Below are 15,373 nucleotides of genomic sequence, written 5' to 3'. Positions count from 1 at the left end.
CGTCCCTCGGCAGGACCAGAACAAGGGGTCTGGAGTGACTTGCAGGCGCCAACCAAGCGCTGGGAGCTGGAACAGTGCCTGGCATGATCAGATCTCACTCTCTTCCACTGCTATCCCCACCTGTGACGCCATGCTTGCCTTTATAGGTCCCCTGGGCTCCCTCGACAGCCCCCTCGGTCTGTTCCTCACCCAGCAGGCAGAGGGAGTCTTCCAAGATAGGTCAGACCTGGCCACTTATTTGCTCAAAGTCCTCCCAGCTCACACAGAGGCACGGCCTTGTGTGTGTGGCTTGCCCTCCCCCTTTACCTCCCAGCTTCACGTCCCCCTACTCTCCCCCATCCTCCAGCCGCGAGCCTGCTTGCCTTTCCTCCAACACACCAGGGTGGTCCGAGGCAGTGAGTGCAACAGTCCCTTCCTGGGACGTTCTCCCCGCACAGATACACTTGCCCAGCCCTGCGCTTTATACGATGAAGTTTCACCCTGTGCCTACCCAGGGTTCCAAATCCTCTCACTGTACTTTCCCTTTTTCCACAGCACTCACCACTTCCTAACCCACTACATGACTGGCTCTCGGATTACATTTACGCCTGTCTACCCTGCTAACGTCACCTCCACAAGGTCAGGATCTTTGTCTCTCTCGTCCACTGATGTGCCCCAAGCACCTAGAACGGCACATCTAGTAGGTGTTTAATAACTCTGTGTTAATGAATGGTAGGCAGCCAGCACGTAATAAATATTAGTTGAGAGGGTGAATGAATGAATTAGTGAAGGAATCAACTGAGGAACTGAGGCCAGGAAGGGAGGGGATGTGCCCACGGCCACACAGCAGAGCACGGATGTGGGGTCGGGCAGAGGCATGGTCCCTGACTCCCGTAAAGTGCTCCCTCTGCCTCCGAGAGCACACCCTGGGCCCCAGCAGCTCTTCCTGCTGTCTCCCTGTAGCTGGTCTGGGAGCCTGAGGCCCCTCACCTATCCCCCATCATCCAGCCCCAGAACCACTCAGAGCAATGTTGGGAGGGAGAGAAGAAAGGTAGAGACGGAGACCCAGAGGCAGAGAAGGTATTGGAGGAGGGAGGGTAGGGAGGGAGGGAGAGGAGGGGGATGCTGGCTCTGGAGATGTGACAATAAAGGATGGAATGAGAGATGATAAAACAAACAAACAAGAGAGGGAGAGAGAGACAGTCACACACAGAGAGAGATGGAGCAGACACAGAGCAACAGAGCAGACCTGCATGCGCTGAGAGCGATGCAGGCAGCCCACATCCTGGAGGGGCAGGAGGTCCAGCAGGCATCCAGGGCAAGGCGGGGTGAGGCCCACAGTGTCCCAGCGACAGCAGGTCCTCCCAGAAGGGGAGTGGGGTGGTGGCTCTGTGCTGCCTCCGTAGCCCCCCCCATCGCTCCTCCCCCTTACTTTTGGGGCCCAAGGGACCACTGATGGGTCTGAGCTTGGTTGGCAAATAAGAGCCTAGCACATCCCTCCCCCACCTCCCGTAGGAGTTCTGGGTTTTTCTCCTCCTCATAAATATTTATCAGTGTTTGGAGTGTGAAGATGCCACAGTCAGCTGGGGTATAATAATTGCTAAAGTGAGAAAAAAATACAGATCACACAGTTTGAACTAGCAGCTCCCAAGCTAAGGCGGGACCTGCAGAGGAGGCCAGAGAAGTGACAGGCCACAGAGATCTCAGCTGCTTCCGGAAGCCTCAGTCCACCCCTCAGGAGCCCTGGGTCTGATGGAAAGGAGGGGCCACAAATGCCTGAGGCCATCCCAGTGACCCCTGAGAGGGACCAGCAGCACCCTGGCCACAGGAAGCTGGTGCGGGGGCCAGCTGGGAGTAGTGATAGAGAGAGAAGGGAGGGAGGGAAGGAAGGAAGAAGCAATTAACATTTTTATAAAGTAGGAACTAGCATTTGTTGAGTGCCCAATTATTTCTCATAACAGCACTGTGAAATGAGCATTATAACCCTAATTTTACAGACAATGAACTCGAGATTCAGAGAGACGTAGTAATTTTCCCAGAAACATACAGCAAGCAAGGGGCTAATAAGTCAGGATTCAGACCCAGTTCTGTCTGTCTGCCTCCAGAGGCTGGTTATTTTCTGTCCAACCCTGCTGCTTTCCTAAAGCAGGTGTTTTTATCAATGTCAGGAATAACAGAAAAAGGGGAAATGAGGACAGGAGTTGGGGGCAGAAATTAAAGGGTGAGGAAGGAGCGACCAGGAGAGTAAGCGTGACGAGGGGCAGGAAGCACGGACAGCCCAGCAGTGGGAGATGGCCCGCTGCTAACTCAACCAGCCACCAGGCCAACTCCTCAGGAAGCTGGATGCTGATGGCTTCCTCAGACAACAACAACAGCTGCGGGCGCCCTCCAGGCTTGTACGCCCTCAGCATGTCTCAGTATTTTTCCCAGAACACTGTTGTTGATCCTTCCACAATCCCATTTCAGAGATGAGAAAACTGAGGCTCAAAGAGGTGAATTATGGCTGCCTGTCTCCAGAGCCCAAGTCCTTTCCACTCTGTCCCACAGCCAAACGGTCCCTGAAACAACTCCACTGGCTTCCTGACCACAATGCAGTCAGAGAAAAGGCCCCTGCAGGGGTGCTTGCAGTTCACTGGGACCCCCACCTGGTGCAGGACCTCAGAGATGGCTTCTGCCTGTCCACTTTGAAGAGCAAGCACAAACACACAAAACTGAGGTAAAAGCCAAACTTCCAGACTGTGGGATGGCTGGGTTTAGTTCATCCCCAAGTCCCGTTTGTACCCCATAAGCCTGACCCTCAGAGCCAAAGCTGGGTCCCACGCAAGAAATACTGGTGGTGTTCTAGCTGATTAAGACTCTCTGGAGATAAGGAACAGAAGCCCACCTAGCAGAGCTCAAGAAAAGGAGAGGGTATGATAAACAGGCAAAAATCTCACGGGAAGGATATGCAGGCAGGACGCACGGGGGCTGGAGCCGGGAACGGGGAAGCCATCAGCCTCTCAGGCGGCTGCTCTCTCTCTCCACCTCTCTCCCTGGGGCTGCATGTTCTCCCGGCTGCACTGCTCTGTGTGCGGCTGCTACAATGCCTCTGTGGACCAACTCTCTACTTACTCAGGGCTTTTCTGCCCCTCCATCATTTTGGCTTTGCATGTGGCTCTCACTCCGACCCTATTTCTACTCTGCCTCTGCTCAGCTTCCCACGGTGAACTGGTTGAATGGCCCAATTCCAAATCCCCAGGAGAGGAATTTCATTGGTCAGTTTTGGTCAGGTGTCTGATGCCTGGGCCAATCAGCTAGGCTTAGGGTGTGTCATGTGGTCCATCAGGCATGGGCAGAGGAGGGTCTGTAGAGCAGTGTTTTTCAACCCAGGGGTCACAACCCATTAGTTGACAATGAAATCAACTTACAGAGTTGCCACCAGCACTTTGTTGTCGTTGTTTTTTAATGCAATAGAATAAAAGATACAAGCATCAGGTGCAGATGGCAAAGGTATAGTAGATACTACTATATTTTACCAATATTCTATTGCCCTCTAAGGCTGGGCATATGGGTGGATCAAATTTCTCCAGTCCTATGAAGTTAGTCGTGCCCATGCAGCTTGCTCTGGCCAAGGAAACATGAGTAGAAGTGCCATATGTCACTTCCGGGCAGAAGCATTTAAGGGCTGGTGCATGATTCCCCATGCTGTTTATATTAGTCTTCTATGGAGGCTATAACAAAGGGTCACAAACTTAGTGGCTTAAAACAACATAAATGTATTATCTGGCAGTTCTGTGGTTCAGAAGTTCAAAATGTACCTCACTAGGTTAAAATCAAGATGTTAGCAGGGCTGCGTTCCTTTCCAGAGGCTCTAGGGGTAAATCTGTTTCCTTGCCCTTTCCACCCACATTCCATGTCTCAAGGCCTCTTCCTCCATCTTCAAAGCCAGCAACAGCAGGTTGGGTTCTTACCACATTGCATCGCTCTGACCTCCTCTTCTGCCTCCCTCTTCCACTTTTAAAGACCCTTATGAATACATGTAGCTCCCTATTTAAAGATCAACTGATTTTAGGAAGCTTAATTCCATCTGCAACTATAATTCCCCTTTGCCATGTGATATAACATATTCAAAGGTTCCAAGGATTAGGATGTAGACATTGTTGGGGGGCCATTCTTCTGCCTACCACAGCCTCTTTCCTTTATCACTGAAACCAGCAATGATCTGGATGGGAAAGCCTTCAGAGACCGAAATCCCAGGGCTCTCCTGCTAGATGATAGACATGTAGCATGAGAGAGAAAAAAAGCTCTTGAGCCACTGACATTTGGGGGTTGTTTGTAACTGCAGCAGACCAGCTTCTCCTGGCTAATAGGAAAAGTAAATATTATTTAGTAAAACGTTTGTTTCAGATGAACTGAGTTACAATGTAAAATGAATACCATGCTGCACATTTTTAACTGTTTAAAATCCACTGTTCTAGAGAACATGCCTAAAACAAACATGCTGTATTAGTGTCTGTGCAGCCTGCTGGATCCTATTTTCTGATTCTGCCGCTTTTCTGTGTGCCACCAGCCCTCCCAATGTCCCTTTGTGCCTATAGGGAGAGGCCTATATCATGAGGGACCCAGAACAAAGTACCTTCCTAGATAGATTATCCAACAACCAAGAGGTTATAAGTTTGTATAGTACAGCCAAACAATGGAATAATACTACATAGCATTGAAATTATGCTTGCATCTTTCATAACACAGGGAAATGCCTATGATAGAATATTAAGCAGAATAAATCAGGAATCAAAACAGTATTTTTGGCATGAGCTCAACTTTATACTCAATAAATACCCAAAAGAAAGAAGGAGAAGACAAGGTTGTTAATATGGCAGTACTCCTCAAACTGATCTATGAATTCAATGCAACCCCTATCAAAAATCGCAGCTGGATTTTTTGCATTAATTGACAGGCTGATCATAAAATTCATATGGAAATGTAATAGCCAAAACAATCTTGAAAAAAAAAAAAAAAGGAACAAAGTTGGAGGACTCAGACTTCCCAAATTCAAACTTACTACAGGGACTTCCCTGGTGGCACAGTGGTTAAAAATCTGCCTGCCAATGCAGGGGACATGGGTTCGACCCCTGGTCCGGGAAGATCCCACATGCCGCGGAGCAACTAAGCCCGTGTGTCACAACTACTGAGCCTGCGTTCTAAAGCCCGCAAGCCACAACTACTGAGCCCGCACGCCACAACTACTGAAGCCCGCGCACCTAGAGCCCGTGCTCCACAACAAGAGAAGCCACCTCAATGAGAAGCACACGCACCGCAACAAAGAGTAGCCCCTGCTCTCCACAACTAGAGAAGGCCTGCGTGCAGCAACAAAGACCCAATGCAACCAAAAATAAATTAAATAAATAAAATTATTTTAAAAAGAAAAAAACTTACTACAAAGCTACAGTAATCAAGAATGTGTGATCCTGGCATAAAGATAGACATAGAGATCAATGGAACAAAATTGAGAGTCCAGAAATAGACCCATATATTTATGGTCAATTGATTACTAGCAAGGGAACCAAGACAAGTCTTTGGAAATAGTCTTTTCAGCAAATGAATCTTGGACAACTGGATATCCATATGCAAAAGAATGAAGTCAGAGTCCCTCCACCTCACACCATATACAAAAATTAACTCAAAATGTACCAAAGATCTAAATGTAAGAGCTACAACTATAAAACTCTTAGAAGAAAACATAAGTGTAAATCTACATGACCTTGGATAAGGCAATGGTTTCTTAGATATGACACCACAAGCACAGGCAACTAAAGGAAAAAGTAGATAAATTGCACTTTATCAAAATTAAAAACTCTGGAGCTTCAAAAGTCACTATCAAGAAAGTAAAAAGACAATCCACAAAATGGAACAAATATTTTCAAATCATGTATCTAATAAGAGTCTAGTATCCAGGATATATAAAGACCCTATTACCATTCAACAACAAACAGGCAACTCAATTAAAAACAAGCAATGAATTTGAATAGCCATTTCTTCAAAGAAGATACACAAGTGGCCAATAAGCACATGAAAAGATCACTAGCCATGGGGGAAATGCAAATTAAAGCCACAATGAGGGGAATTCCCTGGCTGTCCAGTGGTTAGGACTCTGCCTTCACTGCCAAGGGCCTGGGTTCAATCCCTGGTCAGGGAACTAAGATCCCACAAGCCGCTTGGTGTGGCAGGGCGGGGGGAGCCACAGTGAGATATTTCACACCCACTAGGATAGCTATAGTGAAAAAGAAGGATAGGGACTTCCCTGGTGGCACAGTGGTTAAGAATCTGCCTGCCAATGCAGAGGACACGGGTTCGAGCCGTGGTCCACAAGATCCCACATGCCCCGGAGCAACTAAGCCCATGCGCCACAACTACTGCACCTGCACGCTAGAGCCCGCGAGCCACAACTAGAGCCCGTGTGCCACAACTACTGAGCCTGTGCTCTAGAGCCTGCGAGCCACAACTACTGAAGCCCGCGTGCCTAGAGCCCGTGCTCCACAACAAGAGAAGCCACCGCAACGAGAAGCCCGCGTGCCGCAACGAACAGTAGCCCCCATTCGCCACAACTAGAGAAAGCCCACGTGCAGCAACAAAGATCCCATGCAGCCAAAAATAAACAAATAAGTAAATAAAATTTAAAAAAAAAAGAAAAAGAAGAACAATAGCAAGTGTTATCAAGGGTGTGGAGAAACAAGAACCCTCGTACATTGCTGGTGGTAATGTAAAGCAGTGCAGTCGCTTTGGCAAACAGTCTGGCTGTCCCTCTAAACATTAAACATAGAGTTAACATATGACCCAGCAATTCCATTCCTAGGTAGATACCCAAGAGAACTGAAAACGATGTCCACATAAAAACTTGTACATAAATGTTCATAGTGGCATTATTCATAACAGTCACAAAAAGTGAAAAAAAAGTCCATCAGTTGATGAATCTATTTTTTTAAATGCGGCATATACATTCGATGGAATATTATTCAACCATAAAAAGGGATGACGCACTGATTCATGCTACAACATGGATGAACCTCGAAAGTATTGTATTAAGTGAAAGAAGCCAGACACAAAAAGCCATATATTGTGTGATTCCACTTATATGAAATGTCCAGAATAGGCAACTACATAGAAACAGAAAGAAGATCAGTGGTTACCCGGGGCTGGTGGGAGGGGGAAATGGGAAGTGGTTGCTAATGGGGTGATGAAAATATTCTGGAATTAGATAGTGGTGATGGTTATACAACCTTGTGAAAATACTCAAAAACACTAAAACTGCTAACATTATGGTATGTAAATATCTCAGTTTTAAAAACTAAAACTAAAAACAACCCCAAAAAATGAATGAAAGGAAAGGAAATGTGCCTAAATGTTAACAGGGGTTGAAGGAAACTCCGTCCACCCACCCACTCATTCCTTTATATCCCTTATTTTTCCATGTTGTACAATGAGCACAAATTACTTCATAAAGATGCCAGGGCTTCCCTAACAAGGTATGTTTCAAGTCTTAGTGAAAAAAATATTGTAAGCACAGTAGAGAAAATATGGATCCTGTCATTTGGATCCTTTGATGCTAGAATCTCTGATTCTGCGATTTTACAAGCCAGAGTCCACATCTCTGTGATTCCTCAGAACCTTCCCCAAGCCTGCTGTGTCAACTGCTAGAACTGCGTGCTGTGTCTTCTGCTCAGCACTCTCCTTCTCCAGGAAGCTTTCCCTGACTCCCCCCCAGGTCTGGATTAGACGCCCCCCAACTCCCACACCCAGTGTGTCTCCGTCACAACATTTACCACACTCTGTAAAAGTCTGTTTACTCACCCTCTGCTTCTCTTTCATAACTTATATGAGAGTAGAGATCTTATTTGTATTTTTGACACTGGATCCCTGGGGCACAGCACGGTGCCTGGGCCACAGTAGGTGCTCAGTAAATAAAAACAGGTGGAATGCTGTTGAATGAATGCCCTAAGAGAGAATTAGTCAATAGTGAGGATGGATGACGTTTAAAAAGATGGTGGGGATGGTCCTTTGCTCTGGGTGAGTGGACTCCAGGGATTTCTTCTTCTATGTATGCTTCTCTTTGGCTGTCAGGATCAACAGGCACCAGGCTTAGAAAATACTTCATAGGGGCAGGGTCCCAGCCACCACCAGGCTGAGCCAGGTATACAACTGATACACCCACACGGGCCTCTGCTCAGCTTTGACCAATGACTCTCCCATTTATCATTCACTTACCCGGTAAACATTCACACACTCCTACCACTGCCAGGCTCTGCAGGCACTAAGATGTTCCTGCTGACAAAAAACCACGGTATAGTCAAGTGAGATAAACCCACCAATCACGTCGGCCACCGTGCATTAAGCTTTCCCTGTAATCCAGGTGCTGTGCTAAGAACTTCACACACATTAAGATAGTATATTATGCCATCTAAACATTCCCATTTTTCAAAGGGGAAACCTGAGCTTCAGAGACCATGAATAACTTAATCAATGTCTCAAAGCCAGCACCAGAAAACTCATACAGGAGAGGAAGCCCATGAACGGGCTGCCTATGGGAAATCATTTAGCCAAACATGTCTTACTCAGCATCAGAAACTCATCTTGTAGAGCTTATCCACGAACATAGATTCTCTACCAGTGAACTGAGAGAGCACTGGCAACAGTTCAATCCTTTGTGAGCATCAGAAAATTCATGTTAGATAAAAATGCTATGAATACAGTGAATGTGGGGAGACCTTCAGATGTTAAGCTCAATCAACAACAGAAAACTCATCCAGGAGAGAAATCAGGTGCCAGTTACTACTCTAAGTGTGTCATAAATATTAACTCATTTGTTCCTCCAACAACATATGAGGAGGTACGACTATCCCAGATGAGGAAACTGAGGCACAGAGAGTCTAAGTCATTTGCCCAAGGTCACACAGCTAGTAAGGTGCTCATCTTGATATTGGAACCCAGGCAGTCTAGCTGCAGGGATGACACTTTTCACCACTCACAATACTACCTTATAGGTAGGATTGTGTGGTTCTGTCTGAGGGGGTCAGGAAAGGCTTCAAGGGAGGAAGTAGCAATGAGGGGGATCTTGAAGAACACACAGAGGTGTGCAAGAGGTGACAGCACTGCAGGTGGGGGCCTCACAGCTGAGTCCACTGTGCGTTTGAGTCGGCAATTTGCAGTATGTCCCAAGTGCCTGGGAGGAGCACCAGGGAGGAGGACGGGCCAGAGAAGGGTCCACTCGCTTCCCTGATAGTCACGGAGCACCTCCATGCCCCAGGCCCTGGGCTAGGTATAAAGGGCCTCGAATGCCAGACTAAGGACCTCAGACCATATCCAGAAGGCAATGGGGAGCCATAGGCACTTAAGGGGAAGGAGAATGGCCAGGACTGTACCTTGGACACAGAGATGCTGTCACCCCATACCTTTCCCCCATCCCTGTGCCTGACAGCAGTCATAGCTCAGCTGGGTAGGGTGGGGACCTGCAAGGGGGCATTCACCCTCAGGTACACCCGCCCTACATTCTGACCCACTTTCCTGGGTGTGAGAACAGCCATCAGGGAGCCGGGAGGTGTGAGGAGCAGGTAGCTGTGGCAGCAAAGAGGTTTCTAGAGCCCTTATCACACCCTCCCTGGTAGCAGAGTTATTTGTGTGCAGGCTTGTCTGCTCTGCCAGAACTGAACAGCCCTCCCTGTGTCAGAACAGTGCCTGCCTGTTTACCCACCATTAGTGCACCTGCTTCTCAGGACAGCCCAGGACAGGGGGAGGAGGCAAGAAGACAGGAGATGTCACCCCTGTTTCACAGATTTGGGGAGCATGAGGGATCACAGTGTAGCCTGCTTTATTTCCCAGATGGAGAAATCAACGGAAGAGAAAAATCTTGCACCCGGCCAAGAAACTAAGGCCCAGAGAGACTCTGGGGTGTGTACAGTCACAGACTGGGAGGAGAGCCCCAGGCTTCTGGTGCTCCTGTCACACCCCTGCTCAGAATCGTGCATGGCTTCCTTGGGCACAGGCCTGAGGGGTGAGGGGTGGTGGATGGGGGTCTGGCTAAGTCAAGCTCCCGGGCTCCAGACTTCTCACAGGCGTCTAGGCAGACAGCAATTGCTCCAGCCTCTTGTCCACATTCATGTGTTCACTTTTCTAGCCATGATCCATATATGTGAAGATTTCCAGGGGGTGCAGAGTGAGGGAGGAGGGGAGCCACCAGATGGCCACGGACAGAGGGGAGAGTTTCTTAAAGGAGCCTGGCCCATTTTCTAGTAACCCACGAAACTGGAGATCTGAAATCGAAAGCTAGTAATTTCACCAAGCAGGCTGGCAGCTGGATCCCAAAGAGCCCACAAACTGCACCTGAATGCTCTCCAGCCTTCTCGAGGGTTGAGAGGCAGGAAGGGAAGGGTGCTGGCAGAGGAAACAGTGCAGACGCTGAAGCACGCAGACCCCGCCTGAGTCCTGTGTGACCTTGAGTTTTGCTTCCTCTCTGAGGCATACGTTCCATCATCTGGAAAGTGGGGTTGATATCTACCCCATAGGTGAAGGCATATATAAAGCCTTGGTACCTAGTAGGGAATGATAAAGGGAAGCGGACATCATTGGGACTGTAATTATTATTGCTATTATCCTCATTCCCTGAGCCAACACTCTGCCTTCCCTCCAGCGCCCAGGGGAGAGTTCTTGCCCAGCTGTCCCTCAGGTGGAAGGGGATGGTTATATTAACTCCACCGGAGACAAACAAGTTTTTTTAGCTGTCTCTCTCTCAGTCTTGGGTAGAAAACAGCAGTTTATGATATTTTCTTCCTAGTTTAGACCCTCACATTCCAGAAATCTCCAGGGACATGCCCTGTTATTCCTCTTTCTGTAATAGCCTTTCTATCGGTTCTCCCACTGCAATCCCTCCCATCCTTCTTCCCAATGTCACCTCATCCAAGAAGCCTTCCCTGACAGCTTCAGCTTAAAGTGTCCTTGCCCTGACCCCTTCCTCCTTCCCTCTCTCCATCCATCTCTGCTACTCCCCTCCTTGCTTTTCTTCCTTTTTTTCCAATCTCTGGGCCTGACACTGTTCTTACCTCCAGAAGATACAGGCCCCTGTGCCCTGTCACCAGGACACCTGCACTCTGGAGCAGGGAGAGAGAGAGATACTCCACAAATAAACAAAACCCTCCCTCAGAAGCACAGCAGGAGGGTGGGATGATACGATGTATGATGTGCCCAGCTCAGCTTCAGGCACACAATAGCCACCCACACATGCACTTCTCCCTTCCTCGCCTCTATTCTGCCCCATGTCCCCTCAGCATCCACATGAGCCTGCACATCTCTGCTCCCCAGTGGATGGTGTGGAGTGAAATACTGACAAGCTCCAGAGAGCAGGAACCCTGTCTTCCTTCAGTCATCTTCCTTGGTATATAGTGGGTGCTTAGTAAATATTTCGAATGAATGAATAAATGCATAAACAAGGGCCAAACCCTGAGCTTGAAGATGGGGAAAAATAGGACTTGGGCCAAGAGGCGATTCAGAGGCGGGCCGCCTGGCCGCCAGGATAAAACACGGGTGTGTGACGTGGCAGCCATGGTTTTCCCAGTGGGAAGACTTTATTTAAAGTTCTACTTGCGTGTGTGTGTGTGTGTGTGTGTGTGTGTGTGTGTGTATTTTTTTTTGTTTTTGCCAATTTGCACATATAAACTTTTAGGGATACAGAAGAACATATAATAAAATAAGATATTGATTCAGAAGTGTTACTTTTTTCTCCATTGTCACATTTCATGAAATATCAGAACAGATCAGTAGGGCAGTGCATCTCCCACTTTGCTTCAACCACTCTGGGGGCCAGTCAGGGGCTGAGAGCCCTCTGTGGTCAGGAGCTCTGTCCAGATTGAAAGGTATGGCCTAGGATAGTGGCTCTTTCTTGAGAAAGAATTTTGGGGAGAAAAACCCACATCTTATATTTAGCTAGATACAGTGCCCATGATGGGCTGGAGCTGGCTTGTACAGGCTCATAGAGCCGACTGTCACACTTGTAGGAATGTTGTGAGCTAGTTGTTAAACACAGCCATTGCCAATGGCTCTCTACTGGGGGTGAAGTGGCTGTCTCAGCCCCCTGGGGGACATTTGGCAATGTCTAGAGACATCTGGGTGATCACGACTTGGGGGAGGGGTGCTACTGGCATCTAGTGGGCGGAGGTCACGGGTGCTGCCTGCACAATGTGTAGGCCGGCCCCTTCCCTGCTCCCAACAAAAAACCTCGAGCCCAAATGTTAACAGTGCTGATGGTGAGAAATCCTGATCCAAAATTACAATTAAATAAATTATATTAAAAACAAAGGGAGGGGGACTTCCCTGGTGGCACAGCGGTTAAGAATCCGCCTGCCAATGCAGGGGACACAGGTTCGATCCCTGGTCCAGGAAGATCCCACATGCCACGGAGCAGCTAAGCCCGTGAGCCACAACTACTGAGGCTGTGCTCTAGAGCCTGCGAGCCACAACTACTGAGCCCTCGTGCCACAACTACTGAAGCCCACACGCCTAGAGCTTGTGCTCCGCAACAAGAGAAGCCACCGCAATAAAGAGTAGCCACCACTCTCCGCAACTAGAGGAAGCCCTCATGCAGCAAAAAAGACCCAACATAGCCAAAAATAAATAAATACATAAATTTTTTTAAAAAGTAAAAAACAACAACAAAGGGAGGACTTCCCTGGTGGCGCGGTGGTTAAAAATCCGCCTGCCAATGCAGGGGACACGGGTTCGAGCCCTGGTCCAGGAAGATCCCACATGCTGCGGAGCAACTAAGCCCATGCACCACAACTACTGAGCCCGCACTCTAGAGCCCGCGAGCCACAACTACTGAGCCCTGTGCCACAACTACTGAAGCCCGTGTGCCTACAGCCCGTGCTCCGCAACAAGAGAAGCCACCGCAATGAGAAGCCCGCGCACCGCAATGAAGAGTAGCCCCCGCTCGCCACGACTAGAGAAAGCCTGCGCACAGCAACGAAGACCCAATGCAGTCAAAAATAAAATGAATAAATAAATTTATTTTAAAAAAACTATCAACACTCATTAAAAAAAAAAAATAAAGGGAATAAATACTCAAAACTTATCACTTACTATTGTTTTACTAAATTTCTCTATAAAGATGGTGCCCTACTGTGCATCTCTTCCCAACTCCATGTTCAATGACATGACATTAGTAGGGTGAAATCCTTGGTGGAAGAATTTACACCACAGAAATCGGCAAATACTACAACTCCACCCCCCCTTTTTTTCTGGATAGCCAGCTGTTACCAGTGGACCATTGGATGTGACCCTAAATAGAGAAGGGAAATTCGGAAGCCTGGTGGATGCTTCTAAGTTTCTAGCCCAGGCAAATGGCTCAGCATCAGCCTGCTGTATGCAGTCACAAACTCTACACACCTCACACACACACACACCATGCATACACACAGAGACACATACCCACAAACACCACACACACACAACACACACCACACATACCCTACACGCCCTACACATGTACCTACAGGCACAACACACATCACACATGTACAAAACACACCACATACCACACCACACACATCGTGCACACTTGCACCACACACATACCACGTATGCTTCACATCTCACACCACATATATACCACTTACACTTATACACACCACATACACAGACCACACACACAAATACTAAGCACACTCCATGTGCACACCTGCATCACACACCCCACACACATCTCACCTACAACTCCCCCGATGTACACCATACACACACCACGTAAACACACGTGCTCCCACAGCAGCCCTCTAGCCAGCAGAAGACTAACTGAAATCATGAGAATAAGAGAATGCCAATCCGGGACTTCCCTGGCGGTCCAGTGGTTAAGACTCCACGCTTCCACTGCAGGGGGCACGGGTTCAATCCCTGGTTGGGGAACTAAGATCCTGCATGCCACACGGTGCGGCCAAAACAAAAAGAGAATGCCAATCTGCCTGACCACCTTCTTTTGATGTCTGAGCACCTCTGCCATAATTTACTGTCTCCTCAACCCAAAGACCATCCTTCCCACACACCCCCACACCCAGCTTGCCAAAGCAAAGGTCTCGACACCCCCCAGGAGCACCATCCTGTGACCCCATCCCAGGCCCGTTCCTCTTAGCCACTGGAGCCCTGACTCAGTGGTCCCCCATCCCTGCCCTGTGCCCAGCTGTCTGTAGGCTCCAGAGCAGAGCCCAGTTGCCTGTGGCCTCCAGGGCCTGGCCTCCACCCCTTCCCAGGACCCATGACAAGCAGTTCCCTTGGTGACCCCACCCACCTGGCCCCTTTAACTGCCACCAGATGCTGGTAAGCCAAACCTCCATCTCCAGCCAGACCCTCTCTGACCCCATACCCCCTAGCCTTGGGACTTGTGTACTCGGATGTCCCCAGACTCCTCACACAAGTCCCAAACAGACTTCCTGTCTGCCCGCACCTGTTCCTCGCCTACACTCTCTGCCCCTGCCCACCCCAGAGGTCAGCACACAGGAAATGCTCCAGGCACATCTCATGGATAAAGGAATAAATTATGTAAGTCCTATAAAGAAAGGAAAAAACAAACTTCCTTATGAGGCAGATAGGAAGTCTTACCCCATTTTACAGATGAGAGCCCTGAGTCTCGGTGAAATTAAGGGACCAGCCCAGGAGCAGTAGCTGAGGCAAGGCGGGGCACTGTGTGGGAAGGAGGGAGGCCGTGGAAGACCCAGTGCTGGGGGCTGCAGGCAGCAGCAGTTAGGCCAGGGCAGCCCGTGCAGAATCAGCTCTCCCCAGCCCCAAGTCAGGGGGTTAGTTACAAACAAAAGGAAAAGGCGTTCCTGATACATGTCCTGTTTCCTCTCCTCCTCTGGGCTTCTCAGGCCTTGGAGGGCGGAGGTCTCTGGGCTGGCAGTAGTCAGCCTGTGCACGGACAGGCAGAAGGTGAGCGTCTCCAGGGGCCCTTTCCACTCCAGCAGTTTGGCCTGCGTGGAGACAGGCTCCCGAGTGACCCTCAAGTTACCCTTCCCAGCCTGGAGGAGCAACCCCTGATCCCCAGTGGGTACTCATCACAGCCAGGCACCTCCTTCCATCAGATTGTTCCATAAAGGCATCTCGACTGGGAAGCCTTTCCTGTCACCCTTACTCGCTACGGGAGCCCCTCTAAAGCACCCCCTTCTTCCCTTCTGCCCTGCCCCACAGCAGCCTAGCCCCTTACTCTGCCCAGCTCTCTGTGGCTATTCCCTGTAGACCAGAGTTCCCCATGAATCAGGCCAGGGAGGCAGGGAGCAAAGGCAGAGGCCATCAAATGGGGCTTCTTAAGTGAGAGAAAGAGATAAGCCTCCCCCATCAAACAGGGAGACAGGGGGCCTTCCTGAGGGCAGAGGTCATATCTCCT

The 15,373-nt window shown here is 49.1% G+C and overlaps 1 protein-coding gene across 7 annotated transcripts in view; it reads right to left on the bottom strand.

Moving 5' to 3' along the window:
- Positions 1–15,373, bottom strand: part of ARRB1 (arrestin beta 1) — an 81,688-nt gene that overhangs the window by 29,681 nt on the left and 36,634 nt on the right. For 2 of the 7 annotated variants that reach the window (XM_029209509.1, XM_029209511.1), the window contains exon 1: positions 14,593–14,610. The exons of 3 other annotated variants lie outside the window; for them this stretch is intronic. In XM_029209509.1, the coding sequence (XP_029065342.1) occupies positions 14,593–14,597 (5 nt within the window). In that variant the 5' untranslated portion in view covers positions 14,598–14,610. Of the gene's footprint in view, positions 1–2,915; positions 4,321–14,592; positions 14,611–15,373 lie in introns of those variants that run through there. 2 more of the 7 variants (XM_029209504.1, XM_029209505.1) reach the window with 1 other exon arrangement.

Source organism: Monodon monoceros, unplaced genomic scaffold (genome assembly GCF_005190385.1).
Source record: "Monodon monoceros isolate NGI ecotype Baffin Bay Population unplaced genomic scaffold, NGI_Narwhal_1 Super_Scaffold_7, whole genome shotgun sequence".
Classification (NCBI taxonomy): domain Eukaryota; kingdom Metazoa; phylum Chordata; class Mammalia; order Artiodactyla; family Monodontidae; genus Monodon; species Monodon monoceros.
Note: the sequence above shows the minus strand (reverse complement) of the source record. Positions and strands in the feature narration are given on the sequence as shown.